This window comes from Gouania willdenowi, chromosome 5 (assembly GCF_900634775.1).
Source record: "Gouania willdenowi chromosome 5, fGouWil2.1, whole genome shotgun sequence".
NCBI lineage: Eukaryota > Metazoa > Chordata > Actinopteri > Blenniiformes > Gobiesocidae > Gouania > Gouania willdenowi.
In genome coordinates this window covers 31,583,485-31,596,926 of record NC_041048.1, presented here as the reverse complement: position 1 = coordinate 31,596,926, position 13,442 = coordinate 31,583,485, and the positions used below count along the sequence as shown (strand labels likewise).

Sequence of the window (13,442 nt, the reverse complement as noted above, 5' to 3'; positions counted from 1 at the left end):
GATGTTGAGCAGGTTCCTTAACCCCTAACTGCTCCCCAGGCGCTGCAAAAATGGCTGCCCACTGCTCCTCAGGGATGGAAATGCAGAGGACAATTTCATGTTTGTGATAACATACATTATATGAAAGTATATATGAAAGCCCTGGTTTAATCTTAAAAGTGGAATAACAAGGGAGGGAGGAAACAGAACTTTATCAACTATGGCCCTCTGAATGAGGCTAAAGAAATGTATATCACTGTAGCAAAACCATTATAAAGTGATTTTTCTTTTCATCATACCTCCCGATTAATGTACTTACGTTTTTTTTTGGAATGCGTCTTTTTTTTTATTTGAAGGGCTAAAGCAAAGGCCACTGGAATATCTAAAAAATGTCAGAATATTCAATAAACATTTACTTTCTTTAAGAGACTGGTGGCCTAGCAGTCAGAGAACAGGGCTGAAAGAATTTTTGCAAGACCAGAGGGACTGGGCTCAAGTCCCACAGGAAGCATTTTTGGGAAAATTTACACACAGATTTTATTACATACAGTACATGTGATTATTTATGTAGAGAAATATATTATTCATACATTTTTAGCCCGCACCACCCGGAAAGCCTCTGCCAAGAGCCCAGCCCACCTACAGGGCCTGCTAACCATCGAGGATACCCCACCGGTACCGGGGATCCCTAAGGGCAAGACCCCCGGAGAGAGCCCACCCCCACCTCCCAACCCGGAGACAAGCTACCATCCAGCAGGGCTGCATAGCCCTGAGCGGCCTTAGGACAGGGATCCAGGTCACATCCTCCCCCCGCCCCTCAGACAGCACCCCCCTGACACCCCACCCCCCCTATTTGAGTATGCAGCCGACCAACACACCACCACAACCAGCAAGACCGATACAGCACAGAAAGACACAGTGCAGCGAATCCTCAGCCCACAAAACTTTGTATTGGTAGTGTTAACTTTACTAACTATACACCTGCCACCCCACCCACACCTGCAAAAATGTGCATGTGCCTGATATACAGTATTGAAAATGTTTGGTGTGAAAGGGAGTTTGATTTGACCCATTGGGTTAAACTGTTTGTTTACAGTTCAGCATCAGGTTACTATGGAGACAGAATAACTCAGCTTTCATCTCTTAGTTACAGTTATTTCCAGTTGAACATTTGAGCAGTTTTCAGCTTTGGTGAAGCCTGATAGACTAAAGTTACATGACTTTACACTATTTTAGGAGTTTTACTTAAAGTTATTAGATCTGCAGCAAAATTTAGTGTATTTATCAACAAATTATTGTTTTGACTCCATCAGTAACAGATCCAAATCTGTTAGAGGAGCTTAACTGTCAGCGTGAGAAAGTTGAACAGTTTCGAAACGTTCCGCAAGAGAGGGAAGCCTTTTGGGGTGAAAAGTTTGTTCATCTCAATAACATGGAGCCCTTAAAAAAACACGTGAGGTCTGGGGCCCCTGAGGTGGGGGCCACTGCACCCTTTGGGTCTGTGCTCAACTGCTCCATGAAGCACACAGACATGGGGATGCTGCAAAGGGAGCACCAGAACCTCCAAGAGCTCTTTGTGAGCAGGACTTGTCAGCTCACAGACAAACTGGAGGCAGAAAGAGAAACCAACAGGAACCTCCAGGAAGAAAAAGAGGCTTCACAGAAAGAAGTGGAGATGTTGAAAGTTGAGCTTCAAGCTCAGCAGGCGCTCAACATGAAGCTCTCCACAGAACTCCAGGAGATGAAAAGCTGTGCTTGGAACCATTGGAATGCAGCATGGGCTGCCCCGTCCAATCATGAGCAGGATATCTACCTGGAGAAGGTTCTGGAAACAGAGGAAAAACCCTCAGAGGAGCTGCTCTGTGACAGCAACGTCAACATGGACAAGTCAAGGTAATTTTTGATCTAGTCGTGCTTTTTATTCTGCTTTTTATACTTCACTATTATCACTCTGTGCTTTTATTCTTCTATTTATTCTTCCACCTCATGGGCTTCCTCTGTCATTCAATTAATGAATCAAACTTTATTTATTTTGCACCTTTCTTACACTTAAGTTGTAGATCATGCTTGACAGAAATTTGCTTATGGGGTTGACAAAAGTTGAAAATGATAAAAAGTTTTAGAGACTAATGCACACACAAGTAATTTATTAAAAATTATAAAAAAGATGATAACATTAGAGTCAGAAATAAAAACATAGCACAGGAGGGAACCGTTTTTAAAATATAAACCATTCAATTAGCATTAAAACAATGTAATCTAACAACCCTAAAAATGTGAGAAATCATAATGCACTACATAAAAGCCAGATTGAACAGATTATTATTTATAGCTTGCATTTAAAAATCGTGATAATCTCGGCTCCTCTCAGATCTTACTGCAGGCTGTTCCACGGCCTTGGAGAAGAAAAACTGAAAGATTGTTCTCCAAACTTTAGTTTTGCACTTCGGAAACAGTTAAAAGTGTAGTACCAGAGGATCTGACTGGGTACATAAACTAAAACCAGCTCTGATAGGTAGTTAGGGACGAAGTAGTGTAGTGCTCTATAAACTAATACAATAATTTAAAAATCAATGCAAAAACCAACAGGCGATCATTGATGACTGTACTGTGTGTGTGTGTGTGTGTGTGTGTGTGTGTGTGTGTGTGTGTGTGTGTGTGTGTGTGTGTGTGTGTGTGTGTGTGTGTGTGTGTGTGTGTGTGTGTGTGTGTGTGTGTGTGTGTGAGTGTAAACTGAATTGTTCTTCACGGCTTGTATCTGTATCTGTAGGTGTGTGACGATTGCTGAGGATGAAGAGCAGACTCTGAATCTGCTGAATCAGCAGCTGAGTCTGTGGAGAAACTCCTTCAGTGAAGAAGAAGAAACATGGGTCAACCTGGAAGAGACTCTGACATGCTGCGTTTAAAGAAACCAGAGTGGATGAAAGAGTGAATGTGACAGGATGACCCAGACCTTAACGCCACGCCCCTCTTCCTCCCCCTCCGTCCATAGACACCGTCTCTTTTTCCCTTATTCTGTTATTTTTTTTTTCCTTTTATTCCCTCACTCTTTCTTTTCCTTGTTTTGCTCTCTTCTTTCCTTGTTTTTTATTTTATCCCCTTTTTTCTGGCCTTAACTGTGTGATATATATTGTTTGTATATGTGAATAAATGAGTAAATAAATGAAAAGAAAACACACATTTATATTGTTGTCTTTTTCTGTCACATTAAGTTTGGTTCAACTCAAAGTGCTGTGAGTAAAGTCCACACACAAATATATGGGAAGTAGGGGTGTGATGTTACACTCAGCTCACGAGACGAGACACGATATTGGGTTCATAAGAACGAGATGAGACGAGATTTTAAGAAAACTACAATGACAAAATATATGACTGGACCAAAAGACTTTTATTTACCGAGTTGCACATGCATTTTGAAATGTTTTCTTCCACAAAATTAAACTAAAATGTATAAAAGTTCAAAAAAATAACTAAAATTTTATATTTCTTTCTTTTTTTCAAGAGCAAACAGTATTATGTGCAAAACCAAATCAAAGTTCTGTCAATACAGAGTGCAAATAGTGCAAACAGAGCCTGACCAAGTATGTCATTAACAACATGCTGCAACTACACAACCATGTTCTTTTAACTGTTAATACACAAATTGAAACTAGAACAAAAATGTACTCCTCTTCCTCTTCTTCTTTTCCTTCTCCTGCTTTAGGTTCTGGCAGGCTAGACGTAGCAAAGGCTCATTACTGCCCCCACAGATCACAAATATAAGTTTGAATAGCTCACAAAAAAAAATAATAAATCTTGCAAGACAGATTTTTAACGAGACAAGAAATCTCGTTGAATTTAATCTTGCGGAATCTAGTGGCACAAGGTCTCGTCACACCCCTAATGGGAAGTGTTCTCATACGCCAGTGAGTCTCAGACTTTTTTGGCTCAAGTCCTCCTTTATGTCCGACTACTACATTTTGTTCAGAATTCTGTGAAAAAACAACTATAGAGCATAATGACGGAATGAATGAGTGATAACACATTTTAAAGAATATCATTTTCCAAAGTAAGTGAAATGAAACCGTATTTAGTGGCTCCTTATTATTTCCAGTCATCTTCCTCTTGGTGTGGAACCAAGACTGATCTTTGTATTTTCAGTTCATGTTCTAACCAAGATCATTTCTATCATCAGTGTTTTCTGTGTCATTTTGTTGTTGTTTCTTTGTTCTTCTGCATGTTTTTTTCTTCTTATTTTGTGTATTTTTGTTGTTGCTTTTGTGTGTTGTTAGTATTATTTAAATTATTCTCTTTTTTTTTTTTTTTTTTATTGTGATCATCACCAGCCTTCCCTAAGGAAGGGTAAGAAATCTTTTATTATAGGGAGGATATAAAAAGGGAGAGCAGTGTTACACCTAAGTGGAGGGGGAGGGGGAAGGGGAGGGGAAAGGGAGCAGGGAGGAGAGACTCAAGACAGGAAATAGAAAAGGTGGGGAAGAATAGAAGAATAGCATATGTGCAAAAAAAAACCGCTACTGCAAGCCCAGGAACTGCCCTTAAATTATTCTCTTAAAGTGTGTGTGTTTTTGGTGTCGTCTGGTTGTTTTTTTATGTCATTTTGTATGTTTCTCTACAGTGAAGTGCCGTGAGCACTAGGGTAGGGTAGGCAGGGCATTGCAAATCGAGACCACCAATGTCAACACCAATGACAATTCCATACGTTTCTGCTGGCAAGTGTTAATTCAATTAAATTTTATTTGTATAGCGCCTTTTACAACAAAGTCATCTCAATTTTATCAAATTATAAAATTCACAATAAGAAAGGAAAAAACCCAACAAGATCCACATGAACAAGCATTTAGCCATCTAACAAAAAGAAACATTATTTACAAATATTCAATATAGCCTCCATACTCTCCCAACAAGATGTATCTCATGACATGACAGCGCATCCGTTGTTTGTGTTGGAAACACAGAAACATGGAGAAAATGTCAACAACAACAACAACTCGAAACAGTCTCAGTGAGGAGCGTCCACCAAGCCAATCCTTCTTTTCACTGTGGAAAATGTGAAAAATTTCCTGACCTTAACTTTGCTGAAGGTCTGGTAGCTCAGGTGTTGGTCTCCATCTTTTAAAAGCTGTCGTTTTTCCTCAAAAGAAAGTTTCTCTATTGTCTCTAGCACTGTCATCCTGCCTGTAGTTTTATCCTGCCCTCTAGCTAGAGAACGTAGCAGCAGCCAGCCACGCTGTATCAATTCACTAATGCACTCTGAAGGTACGTAATTATATTATAATTAAAACAAATAATCAAAATATCAATTCACCCATGGGTAGGCACTGTCTACCTTGCCTACCCTGACTGCACGTCACTCTTTCTCTATAATCTTTGTGTATTTTGTAGTGATCTTGTGTATTTTTCTTTCATTTAGTGTCTTTGTTGTCATTTTGTGTCGCTGAGTAATTTTTAGAATGATTATAATTTTTTTTACAAAAATTATCATTATGAAACCCCATATTTTTAAAATTTTTCACCTTTCTCAAACCAATTGGCTCAAGTGGTACGATGCCTCATGAGGCTTCATCTCACCTTCACTAGTTAACACCACACACGTTTACATTGTTTTGTTAATTCATGTATTTTAAACCTGATTTTCTTCACCTTTGAGTTACCTGGGGAGTGTCTTCCTGGTCTGGCAAGAGATGGTGGGGAGGGCGGCGCTGACTTTTATGCTAAGGCCCACACCCATCGGACCAGACCAAGCTCATTGACCTAATAGGGGGAATTAGGAGTTCTTTATGTTAGATTTTAGTTAGTGTCTAATATGTTTTCCCGTGTGTGCGTTTGATGGGCTGATCACCCAGTATGCCTTTGTGTGTTAGTTGTGTTAACACCATGGTTTGTTACTCCTTGTAATTGAGTTATGTTTGGTTGACCTCTTTTAAGCCCTATAACAGAGATGGGCAACTTCTATCAGAGCGGGGCCCACAAAAATGTGATTGTCTGATCCGAGGGCCACATTATCAACATTTAGCATGTCACAGAAGTTTCAAGCACTCAGACAAACCAACGAAAAGCCTTATAAAGCCAGAATTATCTGGAACAAATGGACAAACATGTGGTTACTGTTGCTAAAACTAGACGATGAAATGGTTCAGAAGAGTCTGTTAACAGTACATTTTGACAGATATTACTGTATATCTCAAAATCCAGCACTGTTGTTTCTTTTCTTTTGTGAGCACTATCATTTCTGAATAAAATATCCCCTGTTCTGTACATCATTGTCCAAGTTACACATGCATATTCAGTGATTAGTTTAATAAGTGCTTTCAACAACTGTTTGTCACCTTCCTAAAGTGGGTTAAAAAAAAAAACAAAAAAACACAACAAATGATTGTGTTAAAAAGACATGTCGAAAATGTATTCTAGGCTATTTATGCACTATTAAAAAAACAGTGAAAAACTTAATAACCACATTTGATATTCGGCCAAGCGTTTACATTTTATTCGGCTTCGGTTTCGACCACAAATTTTCATTTTGGTGTATCCCTAGATAAAATCACTTAATTGGTGACGTCACATATCCCCATCTGTAAACATCTCATTGTTTTCTATTGGAGTGAAGCATTCAGCTCTAACTAATCAGGAAAAGTTAAAGATGTTGATCAATGTAAAACTGGCACCCTGTCCAGGGTGTACCCCCGCCTAGCGCCCATTGTGAGAATGTGTGAAACCGATGGATGATGGATGGATCAACGTAAACCTCTTCGGTTTACCAAAAGAGGATAAAAACAGTTGTGACTGAAAAATAATCTGTCACAGCAGGGGGAAACAGTTCCGACTCTGCGGTTTGGTATTAGACAATAAAGCAGAGAAGAAGAGCTCAGTGTGCGGCTGATGCTCTAGTGGCTGAAGTTAGCGAGCAATCAGGGACTGTTGAAGACATGCAAACCCTGAGGATAGAAGTCCTTTTGGGTGGGAGTCCTTCAACTCTCTGTGATTTACACACTAACTTATTTCGAGCAACCAAAAGCAGCAGGACTTGTCATTTTGACTGAAAAGTGAAAAACTGCTAAATGATCTAAAAAGCAATGCTTCACTTCAATAGGAAACAATGGGATGTTTACAGGCAAATGGGGGTCTGTGATGTCACGTGATTTCAAGATGGCGGAATTCGAGTTTTAAAACGGTAAAGTAGTCCTACTCTTAAAAGGTAAAAAAAAAATTTTGTGCAGATAATGCGTTTTCGTAGACATAGATCTTCTAATATGGACATTTCAAAGATTTTAGGACACATTTGTAAAAACCCTTTAAACTACTTATGATTGTGAATGCCATGCATTGTGAACGCCAAAAAGTGTCTCACTTTTCTCACCCTTAACTCAACATTAATGAACATTGTGGAGTTAATACTATCTGATGTTGCATGCCATAGTCAACTGTACAGTTACTAACTGTATCTTTGTGTTTATTAATAACTGTCATGCAGCTGTCATGGGAGAATACGAGCCAAAAATTGAGGTTCAGTTTCCTGAAAACCTCCACGTCTCCAAAGGATCGTCAGTAAAGCTGGAATGCTTTGCCTTAGGAAAGTAAGTGTCAGGCACAATACTACAAGCTTCTTGCTACAAACATCTGCTTGTAATTTGGAAAGTAGTGGCGAAATGCAATTGATGGAAATGTAAAATACACAAAAATGTAGTTTGTGACAAATTGAGATAATTAGGTGATAATTCATGCCTATGACTGTTTTTAGTCGACTCACATAGTGTTTTAAGTGTATTTTCTGAGATGAAAGAAAATACGCATGTTTTTGATGGGAAGATTTACCACAAACCAATAATAGTTTGATGAAATAAAGATCTATTGTTCTCATGTGGAAATGAACCTCAGATAAAATGATGACCTGCTGAATTGAAGCTTTTTTTCTAAATTGGATGAAAAAATACTGTACTGTTATTAGTAGGGATGTAACGATTAATCGTAAGGCAGTTAAAAATCGATTCATAGGTATCACGGTTGATACCGATTTTCTGAAAATTGAATCGCAGTACTTTTTTTAACCAGCAGAGTGCCACAAGTGTAGGCGGCGGGCGGAGTCTGCTAATACTTTCTTTCTGGCCACCTTCTACTCTTAAATATGTTAATAAATGATTTATTACCCCTTTAGCACCGAAAGAATATCTGTAATATTACTTGAATATCTGTAAAAGTCACGTTTTTCTATTAGCTCTGTCTGCTAACATAGCTTCTCTTCTTCACTGCAAGATATCTGCATGCCAACCAACCACAGTATTACCAGCGCCCTCTGCTGGTCCAAACAAATATGACATAAATCAGTGCAATCACGTTTTTTTTTTTTTTTTAAAGTCCAATTGTTAAGGCACAAAATACATTTTCAGTTGCACTTTTAAAAGAAAAAGAACTTTTATGCCGTTTTGCATTGTTTATTATAGAACCAGAATTTAAATTTAATAGGCTTCATTTTCATTTGTATCATTCCTTTATTTATTTAATTCAAGATTTATTTTTAGTTAAATTGCATTGTTTTGAATAGTTTATCAAGGAATTCTTTTGACAATGAAAAATAAAAGGAAAATAGTATAGTATTTTCTAGTTTTTTTCCCAAAAAAAAATTTGTCTACAGTCCCATTTTGTAAAATAAATCGTGAGAGAATCGTATCGTGAACCCAGTATCGTGAATCGAATCGTATCGGGAGTTGAGTGAATCGTTACATCCCTAGTTATTAGTGTCTCCTAAATAATTTGATCCTATCAACAGCTTCATAAACGGATGTGATTAGTGCTTGATTTGTAAATCATCAGGTCCCGCGACACATGCCGAGTGTTGTTCTGGCAGTAAGAGAGAGACAACAATGTCACGGAATATATTGTTAAGTCAAGTCTTAACGACCCAATAATATAATGTGAACACAAACAACCTACTAATCTAAATGTTTCATAAAAGAATGATGAATCAGCCTTAAAGAAGCATGGACAATTGCCCATTACAGAGCACATCTGTCATGTTTCAGTTTCAAGGACAGCACAAAATCACAGGTACAGCTAATTTAGGTACTCATTACAAAGGTCACTAAACTTTCAAAACACAAAAACCCACGAATACTAAATATTTTCAAACTTTTACACCCAGAAGGCTATAACTCCTCTAATGAGTAGCACAGCAGGAAATGAAAATAACATGCGTGTTTAGCTGTTTATTTGTCCAAAGCAACTTTATCCTCGCAACTGTTTTACATATTTCACAGCCGGTGCTCCTGCATTAGCATCGTTGCTACAGGTGCTGCTCCTTGCTACGCTAACTGTTGCTGTGCTGCTGCTCTTTTCTGTGATTTCCATAGAAACCACCTTCGACTTTTTTACCTCAGGCTTAACTTCACTTATTGGCTTAAAAAAACTTTTATTTAGCCATTTTCTACCATCTTGACACAGAGAAACAATTGTTTGCGCAAAATCACTTTAGACTTTCCTCTCTTCCTCACTCACGCTCAATAAAAGACACAGCTGTCCAAATATAATACTTCAAAATGTAATCAAAACACCTAAAAGCAAACAAGGTGCTGGAAAAAAATAAATAAAAATGAGGTGCTGGATCCAATCAAATAAGTGCCGGTCAAAATCTGGGAAGTGCTGGATCTTGCTCCGGCAGGATCCGGCCCAAATTAAGCTCTGGATGTGAATCTTGCAATATTCACACCTTTTATTACACTATCCAAAAAGGCAGACATGCTCTACCCTGAGTGTGTGCATGTGGTCGCTGTGACCTTTTTGTTTGTGCTCTCTGCAGCCCAGTGCCTACCATTTCATGGAGAAGAGCGGATGGAAATCCACTCCCTGGCAAGATTAAAATCAACCACTCGCCTGGGGTCCTGGAAATTCCATACTTTCGTCCTGAGGATGCCGGCACATACGAGTGTGTGGCGGAAAACAGCCGAGGACGGAATGTGGCCAGAGGGCAGCTCATCTTTCACAGTAAGAGAGATATGCAGGAACTACTTTACCTAATACTTGTAACTTCTTATCTGTCATGGCGCTTTGATTATAAACATCAAAGGTAATTATACAGCACTGGTAGATTTGTAATTTCCCATCTAAAAACAAATGCATTTAAAGCTTATGGTTTGAAACGGCTTTACATTTGTGAGAAAACACTATTATACACCACTACACTGTTTGATCTCATTCTACCTTGCTTAATCAGCTTGAAAGTAAAAGGTAACTATGGTGTCAAAAGATTCTTCCCAATTTGTTTTCTTGTCTGCAGTTTCAGTGCTCAGACTTTGTGAGTAAAAAAAGAACCTTCAGCTAGAAGTGGTTGTTACCAAAAACTGATAGAAACAGTGTCTAATGTTTGATAGTGTAGCTCATTTTGTAGCTCAATAAAATCAAAGTGTAATCATTCTAGGACTTCGTATTTTCCATTATAACAGACAAAAATCATGGAAATAATTTCTTTAAATTAAAATGGCAAATGACACGCGGTAAGATCACATGCCTTGTGACCAGTGTTTGGAATAACGGTGTGAGGTAACGGCGGTTTTTTTTTAGTAACGGGGTAATCTAACTAATTACTTTTTAAGTTGTTACAACGCCGTTATCGTTACTGAACGTTAAAATGCGGTGCGTTACATGCATTGATTAAATAAACTGTTATCCGAAAGCAACCCCGGCTTCTTACGCAGCTGTAGTGAGGAGGTGGGTTAAAAACAAGGTGAGCGATTATGATTGGCTTAGGCGGCGTCATGCGTCATGGTAGCCATTCAGAGCCAGTGTTTTTACACATGTGCCGGTACACGCGACACACACACACACGCACACACACGCACACTACAAATTAGATGAAGCAGCAGAGATGGCGAGTGTGGAGCAGTCTGATGAAAAGCTGTCATTTTTAAGGTGACGATACAAACACTACTTTAAATTAATTATGGTCAAAGGCAAGAACGTGCATGTGAAGTGTTCATTATATACAGGAGTGAAGACTTTGTCCACATCCGTTGTAAGCAAGTGAAATTTAATGAAGCACCTCACAACGACACACGCATCTAAAAAATCGGAATTCTTTGACATGGAGCAACTTTTTTTTTTTCAACAGTAACGCAAATAGTTAATTTCCTTGGTAATGAGTTACTTTTATTATAGAGTAATTCAGTTACTAACTCAGTTACTTTTTGGAACAAGTATTGAGTAACTATAACTAATTACTTTTTTAAAGTAAAGTTCCCAACACTGCTTGTGACACACACACATTCATTATCTATCTATAAATCAAGGAAGGTGTGTGTGTGTGTGTGTGTGTGTGTGTGTGTGTGTGTGTGGAGCGCATATCGCCCTGCCGCAGTGACTGTACAACCTGAAACTTTTTAACAGCTTGCACATAGCGAGTGTGTGCACGTAGTTTGTTGTTGCAAAATGAAATTGTGATTTATGTTTTAATGTATTTGATCATATGAAACAAACAAACTGAAACTGACACTGAAAACTTTGCAATACAGTACATTATTTTGCAAACGAATGGATAGACACCTACAAAAATGGAAACAGCTTAATGAAATGGCATATACCCTCACCTACAGTGCATCCGGAAAGTATTCACAGTGCTTCACTTTTTCAACATTTTGCTATGTTACAGTCTTATTCCAAATTGCATTAAATTAACCTCTTTCCTCAAAATTCTACACAAAATACCCCAAAGTGATGAAATCTGAAAAAACTTTTTCACATTTTTGCAAATTTATAAAAAAAACTGAAAACTAAGAAATCTAATTTACGTAAGTATTCACAGCCTTTGCCATGAAGCTCAAAATTAAGCACAGGTGCATCCTGTTTCCACTGATCATCCTTGAGAGGTTTCTACAGCTTAATTGGAGTCCACCTGTGTTACATTCAGTTGATTAAGCATGATTTGGAAAGGCGCACACCTGTCTATATAAGGTCTCAATGTTGACAGAGTGTATATTGTTTGTAGATCTCCGGGAAAGGACTGTTTTGAGGCACTAAACTGGGGATGCATACAGAAAAATGTCTGCTGTTTTGAAGATCCCAATGAGCACAGTGGCCAGAGGACGTTTGGAACCACCAGGACTCTTCCTAGAGCTGGCCGGTCATCTAAACGGTGCGATCTAGGGAGAAGGGTCTTGGTCAGGGAGGTGACCAAGAACCCAATGGTCACTCTGCCAGAGCTCCAGCGTTCCTCTGTGGAGAGAGGAGAACCTTCCAGAAGGTTAAGGAAGCTGGCTTGTAATCGGAGAGTCACCGCTTCGAATCTCACCCACTATGGGATGCAACTGCTCCCAGGGCGCCTGCAATTGGCAGCTCACTGCTACCCCTCGGGAAAATGGGTAAAATGCACAGAAGAATTTCACTACGCTCAGTCATTCGTGAGGGACTCGGAGTAGAACAGCTGCTCCTCCGCATTGAGAATAGCCAGATGCGGTGGCTCGGGCACCTAATTAGGATGCTGAACCCAGCTGAACCCTGAACGCCTCCCTAGTGAGGCACTTAGGGCACGTCTCTCCAGAAGGAGACCCCAGGAACACCCAGAACACACTGGAGAGACTATGTCTCTCGGCTGGCCTGGGAATGCCTCGAGCTCCCCCCGGAAGAGCTGGATGAAGTGGCTGGGGAGAGGGAAGTCCGGGCCTCCCTGCTAAGGATGCTGCCCCCGCGACCCAGAAACGGATAAGCAGAAGAAAATGGATGGATGGAATTTCACTACAGTGATCAATAAAGATTACATTACATTATTACAGCCATGAGAAATTAAATTCTCTGGTCTGATGAGATGAAAATGAACTCGTTGGTGTGAATGCCAGGCGTCATGTTAGTAGGAAACCAGGCACCGTCATCACCAGGCCAATACCATGGCATGGTGGTGCTAGGCTGGGCGATATGGACCAAAACTCAGATCTCTATATTTTTTTTCTGAAAATGGCGATATACGATATAAATCTCAATATTTTGATTTCAAATGAAATCAGACCAGAAAAAAAGTTCTGGGTTAAAATCACTGATGCAAAATGCTGCAGAGGCACATTTATTAACAACCAACTGCACTTTTTCTCCTATAAGAGACAGCACATGTGAGTGAGTTCTGTAGTGTGGCTTGTTAAGGAGGTATGGGTTAGGACGCTCTCAGAAATCCATCTAACTGTGCTTTTCATGCTGTTTAATGTGAGACACTTGCATCCATATTTATAGACTGTTATAATAGTTGGAACTTAATATGTTCTGAAAGTATATGTTCTCATTGTACCTCAGTATTACATATTGATATGAATGCAATGTTATTAATGTGTTCAGAAATGTATTCCAAAATCTGAAACATGACTTAAATAATTCCAGCATGTTTAATTTTTCTTGTTTGTAAATAATGTGTTAAGATTTCATCTATACCCTGAAGATGTATGAAAATCTGTGATAGATAATATATATTCTTCTTCAATTTGTTTAAGACATAGGGT

General features: G+C 39.0%; 1 protein-coding gene across 1 annotated transcript in view; it reads left to right on the top strand.

Annotated features, from left to right (window-relative positions):
- The window catches only part of cntn6 (contactin 6), a 203,852-nt gene that overhangs the window by 123,886 nt on the left and 66,524 nt on the right, over positions 1 to 13,442 (top strand). The window contains exons 8-9 of the mRNA XM_028446614.1: positions 7,448 to 7,550; positions 9,767 to 9,951. Of these exons, the coding sequence (XP_028302415.1) occupies positions 7,448 to 7,550; positions 9,767 to 9,951 (288 nt within the window). The remainder of the gene's footprint in view (positions 1 to 7,447; positions 7,551 to 9,766; positions 9,952 to 13,442) is intronic.